Source organism: Nycticebus coucang, chromosome 10 (assembly GCF_027406575.1).
Source record: "Nycticebus coucang isolate mNycCou1 chromosome 10, mNycCou1.pri, whole genome shotgun sequence".
NCBI lineage: Eukaryota > Metazoa > Chordata > Mammalia > Primates > Lorisidae > Nycticebus > Nycticebus coucang.
This window is the reverse complement of record NC_069789.1, coordinates 54,242,089-54,254,517: the sequence shown is the minus strand read 5'-3', so window position 1 is coordinate 54,254,517 and position 12,429 is coordinate 54,242,089. Positions and strand designations below refer to the sequence as shown.

General features: G+C 45.8%; 1 protein-coding gene across 1 annotated transcript in view; it reads right to left on the bottom strand.

The window, feature by feature from the left end:
* Positions 1-12,429, bottom strand: part of PLXNA2 (plexin A2) — a 217,915-nt gene that overhangs the window by 61,952 nt on the left and 143,534 nt on the right. The window contains exons 6-9 of the mRNA XM_053605381.1: positions 9,256-9,379; positions 6,901-7,054; positions 6,216-6,312; positions 3,089-3,203 (exon numbers count right to left, since the gene is read on the bottom strand). Of these exons, the coding sequence (XP_053461356.1) occupies positions 3,089-3,203; positions 6,216-6,312; positions 6,901-7,054; positions 9,256-9,379 (490 nt within the window). The remainder of the gene's footprint in view (positions 1-3,088; positions 3,204-6,215; positions 6,313-6,900; positions 7,055-9,255; positions 9,380-12,429) is intronic.

Sequence of the window (12,429 nt, the reverse complement as noted above, 5' to 3'; positions counted from 1 at the left end):
AGATGTCAAATATGAATTATGAGAAACTGCAGGGCTCTTGCGAGAATCAATTGAAATGCCAGATGTCAGTGGTTCTCCATCTTTAGCCTCACCTGGGATGAGGCCCAAGAATTTGAATTTCTAATGCATTACCAGGTTACGATGGAGCTGCTGGTCCCTAGCAGGTACACTTTGAGAACTCCCGCCACATGCGAAAGAATTACAAATGTGTGATGCATTAATGTTGCTATAGCAGTCAATGGAGCTAATCAGTTATATATTGTTTCTAGGAAGTAGACAGACATAAAATTTTGATTCAAAGTTGGGAAAGAAGGCTTACGGGAAATCTAAAAGAGATATTCTAGGAACCCCCAAAGAGACAGCTAAACGATTTCCAGTCTTCCAAACAGCATGCAGACATCAGAAGGGACTCCAGATAGAATAAGAAAAACCTTATCCAAGGAGGCATGAGGCACATTTGCTATTCCTCAAATTTGGGGGAGTGTGGTTCCCCTAAAGCAGATCTTTGGACAAAAAAAAAAAGCAGGGCCTGGGAGCTATTTGCTGGGAAGGGGTGTATAGCCATTTGCAGCTAAGACCTAAAGCAGCATTTTAGGAAGACTATAGGAAGTGGCTCTGGCAACCTCGCTTGGAATCTGCACTTTATTTCCTTTCCTGAGCAAAACTGGGAGCCAAATGGAGTGTGGGTTTCCCTCTCAGTTCTCAAGAGAACCAGAGGTGTAGCATCCACCGATTCCCATCCAAGGTAAGATCGGGAGATGAGGGCAGATAACCCCAAGGCACAGACATCAAGCACAGAAAATGCAAAAAAAAAAAAAAAAAAAAGGAGGTGGGGAATCCCCCAGAGCTCCTTTGGTATTAATTTATCCTGAGTGGCAGGGAGGCAAGTTTCTCTTGGGCCAGCTCTCTGGAATGTTTGAGCCCCTCATCCATGGCTGAGGAGGAACCATGTTTCAGTGACTTCTAAACTGTGTGAGGGAGGCTGGGCCTGTTTCCAATTAGCCTGCTGGGGCTCAGGCCTCCAGGCCTCCTCCACACACACCCAGGCAGAGTTTATTTGTCTTGCTCCGTGTGACACTCTGCTTGCCCTTGCTGCAGCTGCATGCAGGTGGCTTTCGGGTTTGGCTGTGGTTTCCCTTGCCGGAGGGGGCAGTCCTGCGAGGGAAGGCAGCAGCTGCTCCTGCAGGTCCAGGTCTGCATGCAGCCTCTCTCTGTGTTCTGGGGGCCTCTTCCATGGCTTTATTAGGAAGCTCGAAGTTCAGAAGTTGCTCATATGAAGGCAGTGTCTGAGACCGTGTGTCCCACTCTTCATTGTGGAGCCCCTGACCCTGACCCAGGCCTCTCAAGGCTGGCCCGCCTGCCGCCCGTAGGCTTTCTTCCATTGGCTCCCAAACTATGGTAACCACCCTGTATCCACCTGCAGCTTTTTGGCCCTTTTCTCCGAGGGAAAATACTGGCCTGAAAGCAGTTTTATCCCCTCCCAGAATTTCAGGGTTGGACTTAATTTCCAGTGCCCAATAAGACCAGTATAGTGCTTTCAGGCAGCTGCATCAAAGCTCCCCAAATGGCTGGAGGAAAATCCTCTTTCTGAAAGGTTCCCAGGGTGCTAGCTGCCTGATTCCATTATGCTGTGGATGTGGCTGTCTGCAGTGCCATCCATGGGGACCATCTATGTTTCTTCTTTTCAAGACAGGCGAATTCCACCTTTCTGACTGACCATAATGCATGTTGTTTCAGAAACTAAGAAGTGCTTAAGGCCCTGAGTATGTGCTGGGAAACCTTTCAAGGTCTATTTTCTTAACCTTAGACGTGGAAGCAACCAGCACAGCTATCAAGATTAGGAGACACAAGAGACAACAGTTTCTTGAAATCTTAGAAAAGTAGAAACAAGTCCCATCAATGACTTTAGATAGAGAAGTCATTGGTTTATCTATTCTTTCATGACTATATTCTACAAGCATTCACTGAATAAGACACTGAGGCTTTAAAGATATAGTCCTTGCCTTCAGGGAGCTTGTAGGCTAGTGCAAGAGGAAGATGTATCTACCCTGTTTTCCCGAAAATAAGACATCCTCCGAAAATAAGACCTACTTACAGGAAAGATAAGACGTCCCCTGAAAATAAGACCTAGTGCATCTTTGGGAGCACACCTTAAAATAAGACACTGTCTTATTTTCGGGGAAACAGGGTAGCAGTATACGAAAACGCTACACTGTTACTTTATTTTTAGAAGTAGAACAAGAGGAAAATATGTGTACATGTAGACTTGCAATACATATGGTCTCAATAGTTGTCTGAACACAACTGGCCATCCTGGGGCATGAAACATATTACACACCAGAATGGGAAACTGACCATGCAGGCTTCACTGTCCTGAGACATTTTATGAATATGTACGACAGTCGGCATGAATAATCATTGCATGGAATATTCGCTGACATGATAAGCAAGTGATATTTCACTGTGTTGATAACAAAGGTGGGTCAGGCTTTAGGAATAGAGCTTCAATTGTATAATATAATAATACTTTTAGCAATGCCTGGTTCTTTTTACTAGCTGAATTTCTCTCTCTTACTAGGCCCCCCACCCAGTACTACATCAGAGTCAAAGAATCACTGAATTTTAGAGTTGGAAGAGAAGTTGGCATGAAAGAATGGTTGAGAGTGAATTTTTTATTGAACTAGACAGTGTCTGTAGCTAAGCAAAGAGCTAGACTCAAAGAATAAATGCCATTCACTATACTCTTCTAGAGCAGGAAGTCCGGTTGGTTGGATATGTTTCCCCTAAGCTTTTAGGCTCAACCCCCAGTTACCTTTAAGCTTTTTTTTTTTTTAATAGATAGAGTCTTAGGAGTCTAATAGATATAGCCTCTGCCTCTGGGGTCATTTTCTGCCTTTTTTTTTTTTTTAGCTTTATAATAACAGGGGTTTCTAACATGTAGAATCTCTAGCAAAAGAACCAAGAGGGGCCAGGGCAAGGAGAAGGCCAAGCCATTGGTTTGACCATCTAAAAAGGGAGAGGCCTCCCTCCCGGGCCGCTCTCCCACATTCACTGGGAACGTTACCATGTCACGGTGAGCCCTTGTTACCTCAGAAATATTGATCCGGCCTTCTTGGAAGGAGCAAGTGGTAGGATCATGAGTGCAGAGGTTACGATACTTGCACCAATGACAGCGGAAGGCGCTGTTGACACAGGACAGGCACCTGCAAAGACAGAGGAAGTAAGAGGCAAAGAGAAGGGAGCAGAGAGGGAAGGTAAAGGCAGGTCGGGCAGCCGTATTATGACGGGAGTCTTTTATTCTGTGTTGAAAGCCTAGTCTCACTCTCAGGATAGCAGACTGGTAGGTCATCCTCTAGCACTGAGAATTGTGGATTCCCCATCCAAGATGTCCATAGGACCAGGAAATTAGAAAGAAAACGAGACTGGAGTGGGAATAATGAACTTAACAAAGCAGTGGAGTGCTGTGGCTGGCCTGTACCAGCTAGTGAGAGTTGATAATATTTTCAGGAATTTTGTGAGGTGAACAACATGTTGGAGGCTTGAAATTGGCAATGGTGGAAATATTTACACCACAGAAATGGCAAATGTTGCAAACTAGGTTTTTCTCCGATTGCTGATAGTTTAACATTTACCAACATATCATCACTTATCACATAGAGCAGCTAAGAAAGCATAGGGCTAGAAATTGGGTAGGTCCAATTCCAGTCTTGCCCCTGCTGCTACCCTTGGGTCACCCTGAATAAGTCACTTCATCCTCTGAATTGGAATTTCTTCATCTGTCTGTAATAAAATATTCCTTTCTATATTGCAGTGTTGGTTGGCATCAAATGAGATAATGTACAGAAAATGGTTTAGAAAAGTACAATGCTAAATGTGGGTATTATTTTCAAGTGCTTAAATTACCTGTTATTTCACCCTTTTAAATAACATTGGAGTGTTAACAATTGGTTCATAGCACCTGTGCTATTGAACTTGGGAGAGCTAACAGCAATAAATGATAACTTTGTCCCACTCCTCTAGGTGTCCAGGCATAAAACAGGATCTGTGTGTGGCACATGCCTTTCTAGCCAAGGCGAGTCCTTCTTTCCTTTCAGTTTCCCTGGGAGGCTATGTATATTTTGGCTTTCTGTGGATGATGAGACCGTTATAATGGAAATAGCTTTTGTAGGTGGGGGTGGTCTTCCTCTTCCTGACTGATCAATCTGGTATAGACAGGCTTGGGTCTGCAGTCTGGAGCCACCTAGTAGGGTGCTGATTACACTTGGGCATTTGGAGATCCATCCAGAATTCACTGGCTAACAGGTCATAGTGTAGTAGGTGTGCTAACCCATCCACACTTCCTCTTCCCATGAAAATCATTTTTATCTCCTTCTGCATGTGCCCCACACTAGTTATTTTCTCATCTTAGTCCAGTGCTATTTCACGTACTCTGACATTGACTGGTTCTTACTACCATCTTACAATTCAGCAAGAATGGGCCAAGGACCTACAGACAATTTCACTGGGGCTCCAGCCAGACATGGCTCTTCTTGACGTGGTCTCAACTGGCTGCTGTTGAGACCTTCATGGTTGTACTTATCCTCTTGTGAGGGAGGTCTACACTCGATTTTGTGTGAGGAGTAGAGAAGGGTAAGATAGTGTTGGAGATAAAATAAAATCTTTGCTGTCAAGGAAACCTGCTTTTTTTCTGCTCAAACTTGCTGCCTGTGACAGCATCTCTGTTGCTATAGCAACGAATCTTTGAAGGTGGTGACATCACACTGGTTGCCATGGAGAAGAGGGTGGATTCCCTCATCACCATGCTGGAGTTTAAGAAGGAAGGGAGATGTTCTCTCTCTAAGATGATGGCACTCCCAAAGCAGGGTTAGCTGGGATTGGAATGCAGTGGTTAGTAGGCAATTTGGTCCATTTCAGCTTCAGCTACTTTCTGTCCTGCATTGGTTCTGACCAGGCCATTTTTGACATTTGCTCTGTCTTTCCCAGCACATCTGTTGATTTGTCCCAATGGGACTCAGATATGTTTCTTTTCTTGACTACTATACATATAGAGACCCTATAATTTCACGATTACTCTGATCATGAAACTCAAGATCAGACAAAAGGAGGATAAGGAGGACTAGCTCATGTATCTGTTTTAGGGCCCAAAGATTCCTTTAGGGCTTAACTCTAATTCCTGAACCCTGTGCCCACAACTTGGACCCTGCAGACCTTGATGCTCCTGGAGTTCTACTGCTTCCTCGAGTGGCTGCTGACCTGGGCAACAGGAAGGACCGTCCATAGGATGTCCCCAGTTACTGCTCCCTCTGGCATGAAGCTGTTGTTTGGCCTCCTCCCTCACTGAATGTCCAGGGTCATTGGTCTGAAGACCTTTATGTGACTCTATGACAGAGACCTGTATTTCCTTTTTGTAAACCAAATGGTGCATGAGTTCCCAGCTTCTGTGGAAAGTCTCAGTTTCTCCTCCAGAAAGGATGAGTAAAAACTAAGTAGGGGTCTTTATCCCCTCTCTTCCTGACTATGCTTTTCCCTTGTGAAATGCTCCCAGTGTCCTGCACAGTTGTGAGATCTCGTAGCTTGAGGACACCAGTTGGCAGACACTCAGCTGCTGGAAATGGTGGGTAAGGGCAGCTGTTGAACTCAAACCTCACAGGAGGCTGGTGGTTTGGACTGTCTGGTTCCCCTTCTTCTTTGAAAATTGAAAAATGGATTTGGAAAATGGTGGCGTTAAAGCCTCCACTCCCCTTGCCCAGCCCGGCTCCTTTTATTGTGTGCTGAGAAAGGATACTCTGCTCACCTCTGCTCTGTGGGTAACTGTGCACGCTGCTAGCTGACTCCCTACTCAGAGTCCTTCATTTGGTTATGGGATGACATGTCCAAAGTCTACTCGCTGTCCATCTCTACCTTTAAAGACACATCAATGGAGAACTTTTCTTATAGTTTCTGGGCCATGATCCTCTTTTTAGTGCCTTGGCTTGAGAGTTGGGGGTGGTATGTTGTGATGGGAGCCAAGGATGAACAAATGAGAGAGCAAATGCTGTTCAGTTTAATACAGTAATATTTATGCCCAGTATTCTCTGTCTAAACAATGTGCCAGGCCCCATAGGGGGTCTCTGAGGTGACTACATGATTCCTATCCTAAAGCAGCTGAGAGTTGAAGGAGAGAAACCCCACAGTTACATCCAGACCCAGAGAACACTCCTATAATAAATGCTTACAGTTGGTGGGCGCTGCAGTTGTAGAACTTGAACTCGGTGCTAACAAATATCTTCCCTGTCTCCTTGGACCTCAGCTGCAGCTCTAGCCCAAACCAGTCTGTAAAAAAAAGAAAAAAAAGACTGGAGTGGAGTGACAATTGAGAGACCCAGAGGACAGTCTGAAGGTAAAGAGTAAATTGTGAAGTCACCTTAGGGCTTTCTTGGGGCAGACAGCAGATAGAACCTGCACAAATTGTCTCTTCTCTTCTCTTCTCAGAGAAGAGTGGGTGATTATCAGCTCATCCCTCAGACCCAGATAGTCCCTGCTGGGAGGAAGGAAGGAAGCACATCCCATGGAACCCCTTGGCTTAGTCAGGCTCGTTCAATTACTGAAAGAACTTTAGAAATCTTAGGCCAATGCCCCCAGTTCTGTGGAGAGGACATAGTAGAAACCATCAACGGAGGCCACTCCCAGAGGGATGGGTGGTCTGCACGCTCTGTGGCCAAGATGGGAGCAAGGCAGTTCCTTCTTTCTTAAACTCACTTTCGGCTTGCTTTCAAACTCAAAATAGGCTACATAAGCCCATACGAGTGGCTAGTATAAGAAGACTTGGCCGGGCTACTTCTGTGCCTGGCACTTGTGCCCCTAATTCACCTGGGTCAAGTGGGCCCCTAGCATGTGACCCGCAAAGCACATACTTCTTACCTTGGTCCAGAGGGATGACAGGGACATCCTTGGGCCCAGGTGAGATGCAGATGACCTGGCTCCCAGACACCTGTCCCTCTACCTCTGTTAGGTTCCCAAAGGCACAGGAGATACCCGCAGACAGATCAGGAGCATCACTCACAACCAGGCTGAGCTGTGGGGAAGAGCAAAGAGGCTCAGGAGCAAACTGAGGATGCTGTAGGGAAAGCTCAGGGGACCAGGGCTCCCAGCCCTCTCCACCTGCACTTTCTCACTGATCTCCCCTGACCTCATCTATAAAAGAAAGATCTTCCAGTTTGGATGCCAAACAATTACAGTTATCAATTGTTCAATGGTGTGCAGGGTCAATGGTCTTTATTCATATTATTATTAACTGATTTTTAAATTTTTCCCAGCATCAGAGTACATGGAAGAATAGGGACCCAAGAGGGAAAAATACGCCATTCTATCTCAGCCCCTGCTCACTTTGACGTGAATATTAATCACAAGGCACCATGCAAGCTTAGATGTGAATCATGAGCTGGGCCCTTCACAGTCAAGCCTCGGCCTTGGCTCATGGGAGAGTAAGTGCCACTGATCTGCAGGCTTCCCAGGAGCTCATTAAACTCGTAGAAGATAGCTACCTCTTCACCCTGCCTCTCATTCACTCAGAGGCTGCTCCTCAAGCCTGTGGGTCGCCTAGAGTCTCTGCTTCTCTGTTGCTTCTGGACTCTCTGTTCTCTGCAGAACTCCAGAGTGGCTCAGTAGGCTCCTGAGGAGCTCAGGTGATCAGAAAAGTGGCCACCAACAGGTTGATATCTGCTATTACCTAGGGCAGTGTTTTTCAACCTTTGGTATCTCACGGCACATTGAACCTATAGTTAGACTTCTGTGGTACGCTCAAATTATGTTGATCAAATAAAAGTAAAAAAAGGATATACTTTCCATGCTCTTAACTTCTTTAGATAATTTAATTAACGATCTTTAAAATTTTTCATGGCACACCTAAGATCCTGTCATGGTACCCCAGTGTGCTATGGCTGAAATGGTTGAAAATCATTGACCTATGGGTTATGATCATCTAGGCTAGTGGTTTCTGGCTTTTTCAAGTGTGAAGATACTCCTTTTTTTTTTTTTTTAAATACAGGGTCTGTCTTTGTTGCCCAGGCTGAAGTGCAGTGGCATCATAGTAGCTCACTGCATCTTCAAACTCCTGAGCTCAAGATCCTCCTACCTCAGCCTCCCAGAGCACTAGGACTTTAGGTGTGAGCCACCTTTTAATGGTACAAATATTGTAATGGTCAAAATAGCACAGACTCTCAGACAAATCTGATAATTGACCAAATATTTAATAGCTAAAAGCTGCTCTGAATTAGTGCACTTTTAAATGAGTTGGTACTCAATTAGCACAATACAACATCTAAGTGTTATTTGAATGCGTGCATACAAAATGCAACCAGCTCCCTCTTGCCATGAGGATGGGCCACAGGGTTCAGGGTGACAACCACTCTGCAGCCTCCAAGTTGAGGACCAGATGGAGGCTTCCCTTTGTCTTCCTGCCAACAGTAAGTATTCTTAGTGACAATGGGCATCACCCAGCCTTTCCATACATTTGTTTGCTACTGAATCTCTGCCCCAGTTTTCTATGTGTGGGACTAAGAGAATTAGGTACAAAGTCCCCTGTTTATTCCCTCAGTTTCATTGAAATCACAACCTCCTGGTGGGGGAGAAATGAAAGGAAACTTTAGAAGGTTCATTAACTAATTAACATTCATGAATGCTTATAAAACCTTCAGAATGAAATAATAGCACAGGGCCTGAGGATAAGAAATATTTTGGGTTGTACCTTGACAAGTAGTTAAGGGCTGTTTTATTCTCTTTAATATTCTCTTTAAGCATATACTGACTTCAAATTGAGGCTCAGTCTCTGTCTCTTTTATTCTATTTCTTTCTTATACACACACACACACACACACACACACACACACACACACACACACACAGGAAACCTGCATATTTCTGCAAGAAAGCATAGCCAGCGGAGGTTTATAAATACTGGAGATACTAAAGAATGTGTTGTTTTTTGGTATCGGATTACATTATGTAGTAGATGTTTGTTACTAAATACAAAATCTAGATTTACAAAGTAGATCAGTGGGTAATGAATTTGAAGGGAGGGTGGATAATGACTGTGCCCTTGATGAAAGAAGTTAGCATAGGTTCGCTGGAAACATAAAGTTTCCTTGGAGCATTTAAAATCTGACCGATTGACAGATCCCTGTGCCAGTGGTAAAGGAGCACCTCACGCAGCTGTATGCTCCGCGCTCCCTCTCACTACCCAGGTGCCCTCCCCCCAACCCGGGGTGAGTTACTTACCAGGCGGCTATGCTCAGATACTGAGATGCTGCTGGGGTGTACTGAGAGGCCCACGCACTGGCTTATGCTGGCAGCAAATCGATTAGGTTCCCAGGCTCGCTGGCATTTGTCCCTGCGGGAGCACCTGCCATAAACACAGATTCACAAGAGGTCAGGCTTCTGGGACCCATCTGTTTGGATCCATTGTCCCCTGTGCAGAAAGGGTGGTTTGCTGCCCTGAGGCATGGGGCTTGTCTTCTCCCGATGAATTTCACTGTGGACATTCACTTGGGAAAACTTTTAGAGGAGTCTCTTCCCACTGTGCTCCAGAGGGCTTTGGTGACTCCTGAATGATTCTATAGTGGCTAAAGACAGACTGCAAGGAAAGAGGATTAATCCCCAACGTGAGAGATGCAGTGTAGACAGAAAGAGTAACTCCTGATAGCACCGTGGGATGCTGACATGAGCAGGGGAGGGCAATCTGGGGGACCTGAGGAGCAGCCCAGCTATAGGTAAGCACATGAATGTTACCCAGGGTGCCTGAGTTCTAACCCCAGGCCCGTTACCTGCCACTGTGACCTCTTGGGCAAGTTACTTAATCTCTCTGTCTCAGTGTCCTCACCTGTATACAAGGAGTATGAGAATACCTCCTTACCTCATAGGGGTGGTGTAAGAATTGAAGGTGTTAGTGAGGAGAAAATGGCCTAGCACATCAGAGCTGCCATGTCCGTGTTAGCCCTTCTAATACTAATGTTAATAATGACGATAATGATTAATATTATTATTGCCCTCCAGAGAAATTTTAAAAATATGAAAGGGTCTTATTTTGGGGACAGTGTGCATATGATCTTGGGGGTGGATTAATAGCTCTTTGAAGGCAGTGGCCATGTTTTATTCATAGGGATATTCTACCTGTCACATGGTATATTTTAAGTAAATGTCTGTGTCATGCAATAATGCCTTGAGACAGAGAGACAGACGAGGAGCCACAGCCAGTGTTGCCTGTGTCAGAAAGCTGGTGCAGTCGTTTCTTCCAACATCTTCATCTCTGATGCTAGGCTCCTCTACCCACAGCGGCAGGCAGGCTGGCAGGGACACCAGCAACTGGAAGCTTCAGGTTGCTGCCTGGCCTTGTCACATGGGAACACATTCCAGGACGGGGAAGACTCCAAACCAAATAGCCACCAGGACACTACCAGATTCCACAATCAAGCAGTGATTCTCCCTCTAACTCCCCCCAAAGCCCTCCCTCCCACTCTTCCTTTCCAGGCACATAATGGATCTAAATATGAATGCTGTCAAAGAAAAGAATTATTGAGGTTTAAGTGAATCCTTAAGATAGCTCTAAAGTGAGCTCTTGACTGGAGCCTTTATCTCATTGACTCACTGAAATGGCTCTTTTTTATCATACTATTTATGGCAACAGCCCTAACAGAGATAAATAGCCTGGGAGACAATAACACACTTGCAAGAGCAAGGCATACAGCAGAGACAGGAAGGTTTCAAATCCCCCAGACCCTGTAGCTCTTTGCAATCCTCCTTCTAGAGGCCAGTGAGTGTGGGCCTGGGAGCTGGAGGTTGCCCATCTCTTCATTCTCCTGTTGCCAAGGCAGGCTGCTGGTGACGGGTGCGAGAGTATTGCAGGAAGGTCTAATGAAGATGCAAATAACCAGCCAAGGAGAAACCTCTGGGAGCCAGAGTAGCTGGGACAGGAGTGCCCCTGGTACACAGGGAAGATTCTCAGTCTAGGTCAGCTGTTAGCTCAGTTATTCTAGCAGCCACAGCTGACCTAGAACAGGAGGACGACAGGCCTGGTCTGGGTAGCTGAGAAGACTCAGGCAATACCGATAGACCTATAGGTGTTAAGTTAAGTTAGGGAAAGCAGATGTCTTTGCTATTGAATAAATGATAATCTCTGATCTGTAATTTTGGTGTGCTATTCATGGGTGAAATGCCACAGGCACTGAAGCTGGGAAGGCAGAGAGGAGAGCAGTGGGGAGTAAGTGGTGTAGCTGGGGTGATCATGACTGCTGTAGAGCCACAGGGCAAACAGCCCAGGATGCCTTGCACTAAGCTGGGAGTGAGGGGATGCTGTCAAGTTCCTTAGAGGAAGAAATTCATGTGAGGAGAGCAAGTTGACTGGCTGGTGAATCACCTCACTGGAGGGAATCCCAATTTACCCCTCTTTTTTGCCAATCTTGGGGTGCAATGTGGATGGCATCAGCATAATTACCACTTGTCTGACCTAAATGGAGACTCAATGTCCAGGTTTTTTTAAGAACATCTTTGGAGCATCTTTGGAAAACTTTTAGAGGAGTCTTTTACCTCTAAAACCCAAGCAGGGTACCCAGTAATCCAGTATTCACGGGCTCAACTCCAGTCCAGATTTTGCATCTGTGAGGCACCAGCCTCTCTCCCTCCCTCCAGAGCCCTCCCAACACCTGCTGCAGAGGCTGCAAGCCAAGAGCTATTGTGCAGGACCCTGAACTCTGGCCCTCTGCCTCCGCCTCCACCCCAAACCCAGCACATTTCATGGGGATGCTTTGCTGGTTGGCACAGAGCCACGGAGTTTCCAACTCTATTGGGCAACAGAATTCCTAGCCAGTCCCTGCCTTTCAGGGTTTTCACTTTTTCTCCCCCTCTGGGGCTCTTCAAATTAGGAAGTTTAAGTGTGATTTTGCATTTCTATTGAGCTGGTGTTCAATGGAAGGGGGTGAGGCCAGTTGGAGTGAGATGCAGACTTCTTGGATTCATGAAATAATGAGTCCAGAAGGGTCCTCCCAGGGGTCTGGGGTCCACAATAATTATTTTGATTTGTGGAGCCTCTTCTAGGCTTCCTTGTTTCCAAAGCATTTATTATTTCATTTAGTCTTCACAATTCACCTGTGAAACAGGCATTTTCCCCATTTAGCAAGGGGGAAGAGGAAGCTGGAATTGTCAGTGGACCCCTCCAGGGTCACACCACCGTGAGCTGGAGTCCAGAGCTCCCAAATGCAGTGTGCCACCATCTGCACACTCTTGGTGGGGGCAACTACTGCAGGGTCCACTGAAAGGTTTTGGGAAAGCCTAGAGCAGGCGTCCTCAAACTGCGGCCCGCGGGCCACATGAAGCGGTGTGAATTGTATTTGTTCCCGTTTTGTTTTTTACTTCAAAATAAGATATGTGCAGTGTGCATAGGAATTTGTTCATAGTTTT